At 58.8% G+C, this 15,551-nt stretch overlaps 2 protein-coding genes across 3 annotated transcripts in view; one reads left to right on the top strand and one right to left on the bottom strand.

The window, feature by feature from the left end:
- The window catches only part of LOC123762735 (uncharacterized), a 51,713-nt gene extending 48,666 nt beyond the window's left edge, over positions 1 to 3,047 (bottom strand). Inside the window, exon 1 of the mRNA XM_045749465.2 lies at positions 1,554 to 3,047. Coding sequence (XP_045605421.2) covers positions 1,554 to 2,995 — 1,442 coding nt within the window. The 5' untranslated portion in view covers positions 2,996 to 3,047. The remainder of the gene's footprint in view (positions 1 to 1,553) is intronic.
- LOC123762736 (uncharacterized) overlaps positions 1 to 15,551 on the top strand; it is a 197,803-nt gene that overhangs the window by 95,188 nt on the left and 87,064 nt on the right. The window lies entirely within an intron of this gene.

Below are 15,551 nucleotides of genomic sequence, written 5' to 3'. Positions count from 1 at the left end.
GGGCTACGTCTCGCCACGTGGTCAGGGCTACGTCTCGCCACGTGGTCAGGGCTACGTCTCACCACGTGGTCAGGGCTACGTCTCACCACGTGGTCAGGGCTACGTCTCACCACGTGGTCAAGGCAACGTCTCACCACGTGGTCAGGGCTACGTCTCACCACGTGGTCAGGGCTACGTCTCAACACGTGGTCAGGGCTACGTCTCACCACGTGGTCAGGGCTACGTCTCACCACGTGGTCAAGGCAACGTCTCACCACGTGGTCAGGGCTACGTCTCACCACGTGGTCAGGGCTACGTCTCACCACGTGGTCAGGGCTACGTCTCGCCACGTGGTCAGGGCTACGTCTCGCCACCTGGTCAGGGCTACGTCTCACCACGTGGTCAGGGCTACGTCTCACCACGTGGTCAGGGCTACGTCTCACCACGTGGTCAGGGCTACGTCTCACCACGTGGTCAGGGCTACGTCTCACCACGTGGTCAGGGCTACGTCTCACCACGTGGTCAGGGCTACGTCTCACCACGTGGACAGGGCTACGTCTCACCACGTGGTCAGGGCTACGTCTCACCACGTGGTCAGGGCTACGTCTCACCACGTGGACAGGGCTACGTGAACTGTTTACTGTAATGGTAAGTTTATTCATCTCATTTATATAGTGTTTTATGTAGTATCTTGTTAAATGTTTGTATTTTCCTTACAGGTGAGTTGACTTACTGAGGGAGGGAGGAGGCCGTGAGGTGAGTGGTGTGGTGCCCTCAGGACCTGAGGACCTGACGCGCAGGTTTGGTGGTTGTGGCTTCTTATACTGGGCAGGTCTGCCGGTTGCTTGCTGATCAACCACCAAGTATACTTTGGGCCAGATTCACGAAAGAACTTACGCAACTACTTACGAACGTGTACATCTTTCCTCAATCTTTGACGGCTTTGGTTACATTTATTAAACAGTTTACAAGCATGAAAACTTGTCATTCAACTGTTGTTATTGTTATAAACAGCCTCCTGGTGCTTCGGAGCTCATTAACTGTTTAATAATTGTAAACAAAGCCGCCAAAGATTGAGAAAAGATGTACAGGTTCGTAAGTGTTTGCGTAAGTGCTTTCGTGAATCTGGCCCCTTGTCCTTAACCTAAAATAAGCTGTATACACCCAAGGGAAGGGAACTATCAGAAGACACGGCCAAGCCATTAGGGCTATATAACATTACAGCGGGGTATATAGTGTAACTATATCCCTGGTAAAGGTATAATTACGAGAGGTGTAGGGTGAACATACGCCAATCGTATTGGCGTATGCCTTTCCGTTGGAGACTTACATCACCGCGGAGAGGGGAGACCTGCTGCTTGGGTAACAGCTTCTCCCCCGAATCAACCTACTCTGGCTTTGCGCCCTGGTGAGACCACTTCAGACCAGGCCGACACCAGAGTGCAACTCCATAGTCTCCTGAGACTGATGGATGCCTACTGCTATTACTACTAGGGTGAACTTACTACTACTTCTAGGGTGAACTTACTACTACTACTAGGGTGAACTTACTACTACTACTAGGGTGAACTTACCTGGTAAAAGGGGTGAGTGAGGCCTGGACGGGCCCCACTTGTCTCCAGGCGTTGTTGGCGCGGCAGAGTAGCGCCCTGAGGCAGGTGGGTCTGGCCCGCGCCCTGGCGTATAGGGTGGTCATGTCCAGCCCCACGGGGGACACCTGCGTCACCAGGGAGAACCACCGGTCCGTCCAGTGCCCTGACGGCTTCCCGCCCAGGGAGTGCTCGTCCTCCACCAGGCCCTGGCGCTTCACCACCTGCCGCTGGCTGCCCTCAGGGGCGTCGTGCTCGTGCACCCCGCTGTACCGTGAGTTGTATTGGCGACGGCGGCTGACGGCAGGTGCTGAGCGGGACTCCTGGCCCGGTGACGTCTTGGAGCGACGGAGGAGCTGCAGCAGAGCCTCGCTCATGTAGTGGTCCGCCTCGCTGGCCGCTCTGCCCTCACCCGCGGAGGTCTGGGAGGCCAGACTGTCTCTGACAGCAGAGGCCACGACGGGGACGACGTTGACCCGCTGCTGGGCGCGTCCTAGCGCCGTGAGGGTGGCCAGGGCGGACTGTAGCTGGGCGAGACTCAGCTTACTGACAGTGGTCAAGAGGGAGGAGAGGCCGCGCGGCTCCTCGCCCCCCGCCCTCAGCTGCTGCAGGACGGAGGTCAGGCCGCCGTCGGTGGCGAGCGTGGCGTACAGCTCCTGCAGGGGCTTGTATATCCTGGGGTGGAGGAGCACGGTGTCCAGAGCTGCCGGCGACGACCCGATCTCCGTCACCAGGCGCTCCTTGGCCTCCTGCAGCCACCGGGTCGTCTCCGTCGTGTTGTGCTCCACCATCCACTCCATTTTGGCCTGCAGGAGTTGTGGCCAGCGAGGGGCGGCGGTGCGGCCCGCCTCCTGCCTGCCGGCGGCGGCGGCGTCGGGCATGGCGCGCGATAACAAGTTAGCAGCGTACTGCGAACTGTGGACCTTGATGACGAGCTCGTCCAGCACCTTCTGCACCTGCCAGTGTATGACGCGGTCTGACAGCTCCCCGGGCTGCCCCTTGACGTACTTGCTGGCGGCGTAGACCACCACGGCCAGCAGGTTGAACACACCCACCAGCAGCACTATGGCGTCGTCCTCCGCCGGCCGCACCCCGTAGTTATCCCCGTAGTGGAACTGACTCACGAACCGCGGCCCCTCAGTCCTTCTCTCCTGATGATGAACCGCAGCCGTCGGTCGTGGGGCCGTAGTCGTGGTAGTCGTCGTGGTATGCCACCGTTGTTGTCGCTGGCTTGCTGGGTTATAGGAATTCTGATACTGGGAAAAGAGGTGGTGAAGTTGGTTCATGGTGAAGCGGGTGTTGGGGAGATGTTGGAGTGTGGGGGTTGTGGTGGGGCCCGGGGCCCGAGGGCTGGTCATGGGCAGCTGCAGGAGTGGCTGGTGCAGGGGCAGGAAGGAGCCCCCACCCACCTGTGACACCGTCGCCATAGTGGTTGTGTGTTGTGAGTGTATTGGCTTCTTCAGAGCAGCCGTCACCCGTGTGCCATGCTGTGACGGAGCCTCCAAAGGTGTCCTGGTGAGCCACGTAAGTTGTCTCTCCCAGAAATGAACACGAATTCGACGTATTTTTGTTTCCGAATGTTAAAGCTGGTTCTTGTAAGCACTCAGTATTGAAGGTTGTGGACACAGTTAAGGTGGAATAGTGTGTAGGGCCGCTGAGAAGTGTGTCGGGAGTGTAAGAGGTGTTATATGGGCGGGAGCACGAGAGTTGTGGTGTGTACTGGGAGGCACAACACGGCCGACTGTCCAGTGTTCAGACAACGATGGTCACGTCCAGGCTTCCGCCACCCCTAGTGCCAGCCCTCTGTCACGCCCCACACCTCCCCACACCCCCCCAACCCTCCACTCTGTTTTCCTCCCATTACCCACCTGTCTCTCACCAACGCCCCTCCCATCCCCCCTTGTGCCTCACTAGCCATTTATCATCATTGTCTTCTTAATCATCCAATACTTCCTCCCTGAAACGAACGACTGACCCAAATTCGTCATGACACATTGCCGATTTCGGTCAGATGTTTGTGTGTGGTGATGGGGGCGTAGATGGAGCAGGAGGTGGCAGACTTCTCCCTCCAGTAGCTACTACAGTGAGAGCAACAACACTGGAGACGACTTAAGACAACTGACGCCCTGGAGTGGTGCTCCAGACATGACTCTTCCACGGACACACCTTCACGGGCGGGAAGGTGTACCAGTTTGACCTGTGGCCAGTATTTGTTTTTTGTCATCCGAACTCTGGGTACAGATCTCCCAGACAAGGAATGGATCAGTGAGGTTGTTGTGGCTAGCATTCCACGCGTATAGCAGTCACAGTTTAGTGAATCAGAAACTTTGTTCCGTTTTGAAGAGCTTAATCATTATTCCAGTAATGTTTATTATATATATATATACGCGTGGATATATACTCCCTCTCATCTTCCACCCTCCCTCTCATCTTCCACCCTCCCTCTCATCTTCCACCCTCCCTCTCATCTCCCCTCCTCCCTCTCATCTTCCACTCTCCCTCTCATCTTCCCCCTCCCTCTCATCTTCCACCCTCCCTCTCATCTTCCCCCCTCCCTCTCATCTTCCCCCATCCCTCTCATCTTCCACCCTCCCTCTCATCTTCCCCCCTCCCTCTCATCTTCCACCCTCCCTCTCATCTTCCACCCTCCCTCTCATCTTCCACCCTCCCTCTCATCTTCCACCCTCCCTCTCATCTTCCACCCTCCCTCTCATCTTCCACCCTCCCTCTCATCTTCCCCCTCCCTCTCATCTTCCCCCTCCCTCTCATCTTCCACCCTCCCTCTCATCTTCCCCCCTCCCTCTCATCTTCCACCCTCCCTCTCATCTTCCACCCTCCCTCTCATCTTCCACCCTCCCTCTCATCTTCCACCCTCCCTCTCATCTTCCCCCTCCCTCTCATCTTCCCCCCTCCCTCTCATCTTCCACCCTCCCTCTCATCTTCCCCCTCCCTCTCATCTTCCCCCCTCCCTCTCATCTTCCACCCTCCCTCTCATCTTCCCCCTCCCTCTCATCTTCCACCCTCCCTCTCATCTTCCCCCCTCCCTCTCATCTTCCCCCTCCCTCTCATCTTCCACCCTCCCTCTCATCTTCCACCCTCCCTCTCATCTTCCCCCCTCCCTCTCATCTTCCCCCTCCCTCTCATCTTCCCCCCTCCCTCTCATCTTCCACCCTCCCTCTCATCTTCCACCCTCCCTCTCATCTTCCCCCCTCCCTCTCATCTTCCCCCCTCCCTCTCATCTTCCCCCTCCCTCTCATCTTCCCCCTCCCTCTCATCTTCACCCCTCCCTCTCATCTTCCCCCTCCCTCTCATCTTCCACCCTCCCTCTCATCTTCCCCCCTCCCTCTCATCTTCCCCCCTCCCTCTCATCTTCCCCCTCCCTCTCATCTTCCCCCTCCCTCTCATCTTCCCCCTCCCTCTCATCTTCCCCCCTCCCTCTCATCTTCCACCCTCCCTCTCATCTTCCACCCTCCCTCTCATCTTCCCCCTCCCTCTCATCTTCCCCCTCCCTCTCATCTTCCCCCTCCCTCTCATCTTCCCCCCTCCCTCTCATCTTCCACCCTCCCTCTCATCTTCCCCCTCCCTCTCATCTTCCACCCTCCCTCTCATCTTCCCCCCTCCCTCTCATCTTCCCCCCTCCCTCTCATCTTCCACCCTCCCTCTCATCTTCCCCCCTCCCTCTCATCTTCCACCCTCCCTCTCATCTTCCACCCTCCCTCTCATCTTCCCCCTCCCTCTCATCTTCCCCCCTCCCTCTCATCTTCCACCCTCCCTCTCATCTTCCCCCCTCCCTCTCATCTTCCCCCTCCCTCTCATCTTCCACCCTCCCTCTCATCTTCCCCCTCCCTCTCATCTTCCCCCTCCCTCTCATCTTCCCCCTCCCTCTCATCTTCCACCCTCCCTCTCATCTTCCACCCTCCCTCTCATCTTCCACCCTCCCTCTCATCTTCCCCCTCCCTCTCATCTTCCACCCTCCCTCTCATCTTCCACCCTCCCTCTCATCTTCCACCCTCCCTCTCATCTTCCACCCTCCCTCTCATCTTCCCCCCTCCCTCTCATCTTCCACCCTCCCTCTCATCTTCCACCCTCCCTCTCATCTTCCCCCCTCCCTCTCATCTTCCACCCTCCCTCTCATCTTCCACCCTCCCTCTCATCTTCCACCCTCCCTCTCATCTTCCCCCCTCCCTCTCATCTTCCACCCTCCCTCTCATCTTCCCCCTCCCTCTCATCTTCCACCCTCCCTCTCATCTTCCACCCTCCCTCTCATCTTCCACCCTCCCTCTCATCTTCCCCCTCCCTCTCATCTTCCCCCTCCCTCTCATCTTCCCCCTCCCTCTCATCTTCCCCCCTCCCTCTCATCTTCCCCCCTCCCTCTCATCTTCCACCCTCCCTCTCATCTTCCACCCTCCCTCTCATCTTCCACCCTCCCTCTCATCTTCCCCCTCCCTCTCATCTTCCCCCCTCCCTCTCATCTTCCACCCTCCCTCTCATCTTCCCCCTCCCTCTCATCTTCCCCCCTCCCTCTCATCTTCCACCCTCCCTCTCATCTTCCACCCTCCCTCTCATCTTCCACCCTCCCTCTCATCTTCCACCCTCCCTCTCATCTTCCCCCCTCCCTCTCATCTTCCACCCTCCCTCTCATCTTCCCCCTCCCTCTCATCTTCCACCCTCCCTCTCATCTTCCCCCTCCCTCTCATCTTCCACCCTCCCTCTCATCTTCCACCCTCCCTCTCATCTTCCACCCTCCCTCTCATCTTCCCCCTCCCTCTCATCTTCCCCCTCCCTCTCATCTTCCACCCTCCCTCTCATCTTCCCCCCTCCCTCTCATCTTCCCCCCTCCCTCTCATCTTCCCCCCTCCCTCTCATCTTCCCCCCTCCCTCTCATCTTCCACCCTCCCTCTCATCTTCCCCCTCCCTCTCATCTTCCCCCTCCCTCTCATCTTCCCCCCTCCCTCTCATCTTCCACCCTCCCTCTCATCTTCCCCCTCCCTCTCATCTTCCACCCTCCCTCTCATCTTCCCCCCTCCCTCTCATCTTCCACCCTCCCTCTCATCTTCCCCCCTCCCTCTCATCTTCCCCCTCCCTCTCATCTTCCACCCTCCCTCTCATCTTCCCCCTCCCTCTCATCTTCCACCCTCCCTCTCATCTTCCACCCTCCCTCTCATCTTCCCCCTCCCTCTCATCTTCCACCCTCCCTCTCATCTTCCACCCTCCCTCTCATCTTCCCCCTCCCTCTCATCTTCCACCCTCCCTCTCATCTTCCACCCTCCCTCTCATCTTCCCCCTCCCTCTCATCTTCCACCCTCCCTCTCATCTTCCACCCTCCCTCTCATCTTCCCCCTCCCTCTCATCTTCCCCCCTCCCTCTCATCTTCCACCCTCCCTCTCATCTTCCCCCTCCCTCTCATCTTCCACCCTCCCTCTCATCTTCCACCCTCCCTCTCATCTTCCCCCCTCCCTCTCATCTTCCACCCTCCCTCTCATCTTCCACCCTCCCTCTCATCTTCCCCCTCCCTCTCATCTTCCCCCTCCCTCTCATCTTCCCCCCTCCCTCTCATCTTCCACCCTCCCTCTCATCTTCCACCCTCCCTCTCATCTTCCACCCTCCCTCTCATCTTCCCCCTCCCTCTCATCTTCCACCCTCCCTCTCATCTTCCACCCTCCCTCTCATCTTCCCCCTCCCTCTCATCTTCCCCCTCCCTCTCATCTTCCCCCCTCCCTCTCATCTTCCACCCTCCCTCTCATCTTCCACCCTCCCTCTCATCTTCCACCCTCCCTCTCATCTTCCCCCCTCCCTCTCATCTTCCACCCTCCCTCTCATCTTCCACCCTCCCTCTCATCTTCCACCCTCCCTCTCATCTTCCACCCTCCCTCTCATCTTCCACCCTCCCTCTCATCTTCCACCCTCCCTCTCATCTTCCACCCTCCCTCTCATCTTCCCCCTCCCTCTCATCTTCCACCCTCCCTCTCATCTTCCCCCCTCCCTCTCATCTTCCACCCTCCCTCTCATCTTCCCCCTCCCTCTCATCTTCCCCCTCCCTCTCATCTTCCACCCTCCCTCTCATCTTCCCCCTCCCTCTCATCTTCCACCCTCCCTCTCATCTTCCACCCTCCCTCTCATCTTCCCCCCTCCCTCTCATCTTCCACCCTCCCTCTCATCTTCCACCCTCCCTCTCATCTTCCACCCTCCCTCTCATCTTCCCCCCTCCCTCTCATCTTCCACCCTCCCTCTCATCTTCCCCCCTCCCTCTCATCTTCCACCCTCCCTCTCATCTTCCACCCTCCCTCTCATCTTCCACCCTCCCTCTCATCTTCCCCCTCCCTCTCATCTTCCACCCTCCCTCTCATCTTCCCCCTCCCTCTCATCTTCCACCCTCCCTCTCATCTTCCCCCCTCCCTCTCATCTTCCCCCTCCCTCTCATCTTCCACCCTCCCTCTCATCTTCCACCCTCCCTCTCATCTTCCACCCTCCCTCTCATCTTCCACCCTCCCTCTCATCTTCCCCCCTCCCTCTCATCTTCCACCCTCCCTCTCATCTTCCACCCTCCCTCTCATCTTCCACCCTCCCTCTCATCTTCCCCCTCCCTCTCATCTTCCACCCTCCCTCTCATCTTCCCCCCTCCCTCTCATCTTCCACCCTCCCTCTCATCTTCCCCCCTCCCTCTCATCTTCCACCCTCCCTCTCATCTTCCCCCCTCCCTCTCATCTTCCACCCTCCCTCTCATCTTCCCCCCTCCCTCTCATCTTCCACCCTCCCTCTCATCTTCCCCCTCCCTCTCATCTTCCACCCTCCCTCTCATCTTCCACCCTCCCTCTCATCTTCCACCCTCCCTCTCATCTTCCCCCTCCCTCTCATCTTCCACCCTCCCTCTCATCTTCCCCCCTCCCTCTCATCTTCCCCCTCCCTCTCATCTTCCCCCTCCCTCTCATCTTCCACCCTCCCTCTCATCTTCCACCCTCCCTCTCATCTTCCCCCCTCCCTCTCATCTTCCACCCTCCCTCTCATCTTCCCCCCTCCCTCTCATCTTCCCCCTCCCTCTCATCTTCCACCCTCCCTCTCATCTTCCACCCTCCCTCTCATCTTCCACCCTCCCTCTCATCTTCCCCCTCCCTCTCATCTTCCCCCTCCCTCTCATCTTCCACCCTCCCTCTCATCTTCCACCCTCCCTCTCATCTTCCACCCTCCCTCTCATCTTCCACCCTCCCTCTCATCTTCCCCCTCCCTCTCATCTTCCACCCTCCCTCTCATCTTCCCCCTCCCTCTCATCTTCCACCCTCCCTCTCATCTTCCACCCTCCCTCTCATCTTCCCCCTCCCTCTCATCTTCCACCCTCCCTCTCATCTTCCACCCTCCCTCTCATCTTCCCCCTCCCTCTCATCTTCCACCCTCCCTCTCATCTTCCCCCTCCCTCTCATCTTCCACCCTCCCTCTCATCTTCCACCCTCCCTCTCATCTTCCACCCTCCCTCTCATCTTCCCCCTCCCTCTCATCTTCCCCCTCCCTCTCATCTTCCACCCTCCCTCTCATCTTCCACCCTCCCTCTCATCTTCCACCCTCCCTCTCATCTTCCCCCTCCCTCTCATCTTCCCCCTCCCTCTCATCTTCCACCCTCCCTCTCATCTTCCACCCTCCCTCTCATCTTCCCCCTCCCTCTCATCTTCCACCCTCCCTCTCATCTTCCCCCTCCCTCTCATCTTCCCCCTCCCTCTCATCTTCCCCCCTCCCTCTCATCTTCCACCCTCCCTCTCATCTTCCACCCTCCCTCTCATCTTCCACCCTCCCTCTCATCTTCCACCCTCCCTCTCATCTTCCACCCTCCCTCTCATCTTCCACCCTCCCTCTCATCTTCCACCCTCCCTCTCATCTTCCACCCTCCCTCTCATCTTCCCCCCTCCCTCTCATCTTCCACCCTCCCTCTCATCTTCCACCCTCCCTCTCATCTTCCACCCTCCCTCTCATCTTCCACCCTCCCTCTCATCTTCCCCCTCCCTCTCATCTTCCCCCTCCCTCTCATCTTCCCCCCTCCCTCTCATCTTCCCCCTCCCTCTCATCTTCCACCCTCCCTCTCATCTTCCCCCTCCCTCTCATCTTCCACCCTCCCTCTCATCTTCCACCCTCCCTCTCATCTTCCCCCCTCCCTCTCATCTTCCCCCTCCCTCTCATCTTCCCCCTCCCTCTCATCTTCCACCCTCCCTCTCATCTTCCCCCTCCCTCTCATCTTCCACCCTCCCTCTCATCTTCCACCCTCCCTCTCATCTTCCACCCTCCCTCTCATCTTCCCCCCTCCCTCTCATCTTCCACCCTCCCTCTCATCTTCCCCCCTCCCTCTCATCTTCCACCCTCCCTCTCATCTTCCCCCCTCCCTCTCATCTTCCCCCTCCCTCTCATCTTCCCCCCTCCCTCTCATCTTCCACCCTCCCTCTCATCTTCCCCCCTCCCTCTCATCTTCCACCCTCCCTCTCATCTTCCACCCTCCCTCTCATCTTCCCCCTCCCTCTCATCTTCCACCCTCCCTCTCATCTTCCACCCTCCCTCTCATCTTCCACCCTCCCTCTCATCTTCCACCCTCCCTCTCATCTTCCACCCTCCCTCTCATCTTCCACCCTCCCTCTCATCTTCCACCCTCCCTCTCATCTTCCACCCTCCCTCTCATCTTCCACCCTCCCTCTCATCTTCCACCCTCCCTCTCATCTTCCCCCTCCCTCTCATCTTCCACCCTCCCTCTCATCTTCCACCCTCCCTCTCATCTTCCCCCCTCCCTCTCATCTTCCACCCTCCCTCTCATCTTCCACCCTCCCTCTCATCTTCCACCCTCCCTCTCATCTTCCACCCTCCCTCTCATCTTCCACCCTCCCTCTCATCTTCCCCCTCCCTCTCATCTTCCACCCTCCCTCTCATCTTCCCCCCTCCCTCTCATCTTCCACCCTCCCTCTCATCTTCCCCCCTCCCTCTCATCTTCCCCCTCCCTCTCATCTTCCCCCCTCCCTCTCATCTTCCACCCTCCCTCTCATCTTCCACCCTCCCTCTCATCTTCCCCCTCCCTCTCATCTTCCACCCTCCCTCTCATCTTCCACCCTCCCTCTCATCTTCCACCCTCCCTCTCATCTTCCCCCCTCCCTCTCATCTTCCACCCTCCCTCTCATCTTCCCCCTCCCTCTCATCTTCCACCCTCCCTCTCATCTTCCACCCTCCCTCTCATCTTCCACCCTCCCTCTCATCTTCCCCCTCCCTCTCATCTTCCACCCTCCCTCTCATCTTCCACCCTCCCTCTCATCTTCCCCCTCCCTCTCATCTTCCACCCTCCCTCTCATCTTCCACCCTCCCTCTCATCTTCCCCCCTCCCTCTCATCTTCCCCCTCCCTCTCATCTTCCCCCTCCCTCTCATCTTCCACCCTCCCTCTCATCTTCCACCCTCCCTCTCATCTTCCCCCTCCCTCTCATCTTCCCCCCTCCCTCTCATCTTCCACCCTCCCTCTCATCTTCCACCCTCCCTCTCATCTTCCCCCTCCCTCTCATCTTCCACCCTCCCTCTCATCTTCCACCCTCCCTCTCATCTTCCCCCCTCCCTCTCATCTTCCACCCTCCCTCTCATCTTCCCCCCTCCCTCTCATCTTCCACCCTCCCTCTCATCTTCCACCCTCCCTCTCATCTTCCCCCTCCCTCTCATCTTCCACCCTCCCTCTCATCTTCCCCCCTCCCTCTCATCTTCCACCCTCCCTCTCATCTTCCACCCTCCCTCTCATCTTCCACCCTCCCTCTCATCTTCCACCCTCCCTCTCATCTTCCCCCTCCCTCTCATCTTCCACCCTCCCTCTCATCTTCCACCCTCCCTCTCATCTTCCACCCTCCCTCTCATCTTCCACCCTCCCTCTCATCTTCCACCCTCCCTCTCATCTTCCACCCTCCCTCTCATCTTCCACCCTCCCTCTCATCTTCCACCCTCCCTCTCATCTTCCACCCTCCCTCTCATCTTCCACCCTCCCTCTCATCTTCCCCCTCCCTCTCATCTTCCACCCTCCCTCTCATCTTCCACCCTCCCTCTCATCTTCCACCCTCCCTCTCATCTTCCCCCCTCCCTCTCATCTTCCACCCTCCCTCTCATCTTCCACCCTCCCTCTCATCTTCCACCCTCCCTCTCATCTTCCACCCTCCCTCTCATCTTCCACCCTCCCTCTCATCTTCCACCCTCCCTCTCATCTTCCCCCTCCCTCTCATCTTCCACCCTCCCTCTCATCTTCCCCCTCCCTCTCATCTTCCACCCTCCCTCTCATCTTCCACCCTCCCTCTCATCTTCCCCCCTCCCTCTCATCTTCCCCCCTCCCTCTCATCTTCCCCCCTCCCTCTCATCTTCCCCCCTCCCTCTCATCTTCCCCCCTCCCTCTCATCTTCCACCCTCCCTCTCATCTTCCACCCTCCCTCTCATCTTCCACCCTCCCTCTCATCTTCCACCCTCCCTCTCATCTTCCACCCTCCCTCTCATCTTCCCTCCTCCCTCTCATCTTCCACCCTCCCTCTCATCTTCCACCCTCCCTCTCATCTTCCACCCTCCCTCTCATCTTCCCCCCTCCCTCTCATCTTCCACCCTCCCTCTCATCTTCCCCCCTCCCTCTCATCTTCCACCCTCCCTCTCATCTTCCCCCTCCCTCTCATCTTCCACCCTCCCTCTCATCTTCCACCCTCCCTCTCATCTTCCCCCTCCCTCTCATCTTCCCCCTCCCTCTCATCTTCCACCCTCCCTCTCATCTTCCACCCTCCCTCTCATCTTCCACCCTCCCTCTCATCTTCCACCCTCCCTCTCATCTTCCCCCTCCCTCTCATCTTCCACCCTCCCTCTCATCTTCCACCCTCCCTCTCATCTTCCACCCTCCCTCTCATCTTCCACCCTCCCTCTCATCTTCCCCCCTCCCTCTCATCTTCCCCCCTCCCTCTCATCTTCCCCCTCCCTCTCATCTTCCACCCTCCCTCTCATCTTCCCCCTCCCTCTCATCTTCCACCCTCCCTCTCATCTTCCACCCTCCCTCTCATCTTCCACCCTCCCTCTCATCTTCCCCCTCCCTCTCATCTTCCACCCTCCCTCTCATCTTCCCCCTCCCTCTCATCTTCCACCCTCCCTCTCATCTTCCACCCTCCCTCTCATCTTCCACCCTCCCTCTCATCTTCCCCCCTCCCTCTCATCTTCCACCCTCCCTCTCATCTTCCACCCTCCCTCTCATCTTCCACCCTCCCTCTCATCTTCCCCCCTCCCTCTCATCTTCCACCCTCCCTCTCATCTTCCCCCTCCCTCTCATCTTCCCCCTCCCTCTCATCTTCCACCCTCCCTCTCATCTTCCACCCTCCCTCTCATCTTCCACCCTCCCTCTCATCTTCCCCCTCCCTCTCATCTTCCACCCTCCCTCTCATCTTCCACCCTCCCTCTCATCTTCCACCCTCCCTCTCATCTTCCACCCTCCCTCTCATCTTCCACCCTCCCTCTCATCTTCCACCCTCCCTCTCATCTTCCACCCTCCCTCTCATCTTCCACCCTCCCTCTCATCTTCCCCCTCCCTCTCATCTTCCCCCTCCCTCTCATCTTCCACCCTCCCTCTCATCTTCCACCCTCCCTCTCATCTTCCCCCTCCCTCTCATCTTCCACCCTCCCTCTCATCTTCCCCCCTCCCTCTCATCTTCCACCCTCCCTCTCATCTTCCACCCTCCCTCTCATCTTCCCCCTCCCTCTCATCTTCCACCCTCCCTCTCATCTTCCCCCTCCCTCTCATCTTCCCCCTCCCTCTCATCTTCCACCCTCCCTCTCATCTTCCACCCTCCCTCTCATCTTCCACCCTCCCTCTCATCTTCCACCCTCCCTCTCATCTTCCCCCTCCCTCTCATCTTCCACCCTCCCTCTCATCTTCCCCCTCCCTCTCATCTTCCACCCTCCCTCTCATCTTCCACCCTCCCTCTCATCTTCCACCCTCCCTCTCATCTTCCACCCTCCCTCTCATCTTCCCCCTCCCTCTCATCTTCCACCCTCCCTCTCATCTTCCACCCTCCCTCTCATCTTCCCCCTCCCTCTCATCTTCCACCCTCCCTCTCATCTTCCCCCTCCCTCTCATCTTCCACCCTCCCTCTCATCTTCCCCCCTCCCTCTCATCTTCCCCCTCCCTCTCATCTTCCCCCCTCCCTCTCATCTTCCACCCTCCCTCTCATCTTCCACCCTCCCTCTCATCTTCCACCCTCCCTCTCATCTTCCCCCTCCCTCTCATCTTCCACCCTCCCTCTCATCTTCCACCCTCCCTCTCATCTTCCACCCTCCCTCTCATCTTCCCCCTCCCTCTCATCTTCCCCCTCCCTCTCATCTTCCACCCTCCCTCTCATCTTCCCCCTCCCTCTCATCTTCCCCCCTCCCTCTCATCTTCCCCCTCCCTCTCATCTTCCACCCTCCCTCTCATCTTCCACCCTCCCTCTCATCTTCCACCCTCCCTCTCATCTTCCCCCCTCCCTCTCATCTTCCACCCTCCCTCTCATCTTCCCCCTCCCTCTCATCTTCCCCCCTCCCTCTCATCTTCCCCCTCCCTCTCATCTTCCACCCTCCCTCTCATCTTCCCCCTCCCTCTCATCTTCCACCCTCCCTCTCATCTTCCACCCTCCCTCTCATCTTCCACCCTCCCTCTCATCTTCCACCCTCCCTCTCATCTTCCCCCTCCCTCTCATCTTCCACCCTCCCTCTCATCTTCCCCCTCCCTCTCATCTTCCACCCTCCCTCTCATCTTCCACCCTCCCTCTCATCTTCCACCCTCCCTCTCATCTTCCACCCTCCCTCTCATCTTCCACCCTCCCTCTCATCTTCCACCCTCCCTCTCATCTTCCACCCTCCCTCTCATCTTCCACCCTCCCTCTCATCTTCCCCCTCCCTCTCATCTTCCACCCTCCCTCTCATCTTCCACCCTCCCTCTCATCTTCCACCCTCCCTCTCATCTTCCCCCTCCCTCTCATCTTCCACCCTCCCTCTCATCTTCCACCCTCCCTCTCATCTTCCCCCTCCCTCTCATCTTCCACCCTCCCTCTCATCTTCCCCCTCCCTCTCATCTTCCCCCTCCCTCTCATCTTCCACCCTCCCTCTCATCTTCCCCCTCCCTCTCATCTTCCACCCTCCCTCTCATCTTCCCCCTCCCTCTCATCTTCCACCCTCCCTCTCATCTTCCACCCTCCCTCTCATCTTCCCCCTCCCTCTCATCTTCCACCCTCCCTCTCATCTTCCCCCTCCCTCTCATCTTCCCCCTCCCTCTCATCTTCCACCCTCCCTCTCATCTTCCACCCTCCCTCTCATCTTCCACCCTCCCTCTCATCTTCCACCCTCCCTCTCATCTTCCCCCTCCCTCTCATCTTCCACCCTCCCTCTCATCTTCCCCCTCCCTCTCATCTTCCACCCTCCCTCTCATCTTCCCCCTCCCTCTCATCTTCCCCCCTCCCTCTCATCTTCCACCCTCCCTCTCATCTTCCCCCTCCCTCTCATCTTCCACCCTCCCTCTCATCTTCCACCCTCCCTCTCATCTTCCACCCTCCCTCTCATCTTCCACCCTCCCTCTCATCTTCCCCCTCCCTCTCATCTTCCACCCTCCCTCTCATCTTCCACCCTCCCTCTCATCTTCCCCCTCCCTCTCATCTTCCACCCTCCCTCTCATCTTCCACCCTCCCTCTCATCTTCCCCCTCCCTCTCATCTTCCCCCTCCCTCTCATCTTCCCCCTCCCTCTCATCTTCCACCCTCCCTCTCATCTTCCACCCTCCCTCTCATCTTCCACCCTCCCTCTCATCTTCCACCCTCCCTCTCATCTTCCCCCCTCCCTCTCATCTTCCCCCTCCCTCTCATCTTCCACCCTCCCTCTCATCTTCCACCCTCCCTCTCATCTTCCACCCTCCCTCTCATCTTCCACCCTCCCTCTCATCTTCCACCCTCCCTCTCATCTTCCACCCTCCCTCTCATCTTCCCCCCTCCCTCTCATCTT

The sequence above is a fragment of the Procambarus clarkii genome, chromosome 27 (genome assembly GCF_040958095.1).
Source record: "Procambarus clarkii isolate CNS0578487 chromosome 27, FALCON_Pclarkii_2.0, whole genome shotgun sequence".
NCBI lineage: Eukaryota > Metazoa > Arthropoda > Malacostraca > Decapoda > Cambaridae > Procambarus > Procambarus clarkii.
Note: the sequence above shows the minus strand (reverse complement) of the source record. Positions and strands in the feature narration are given on the sequence as shown.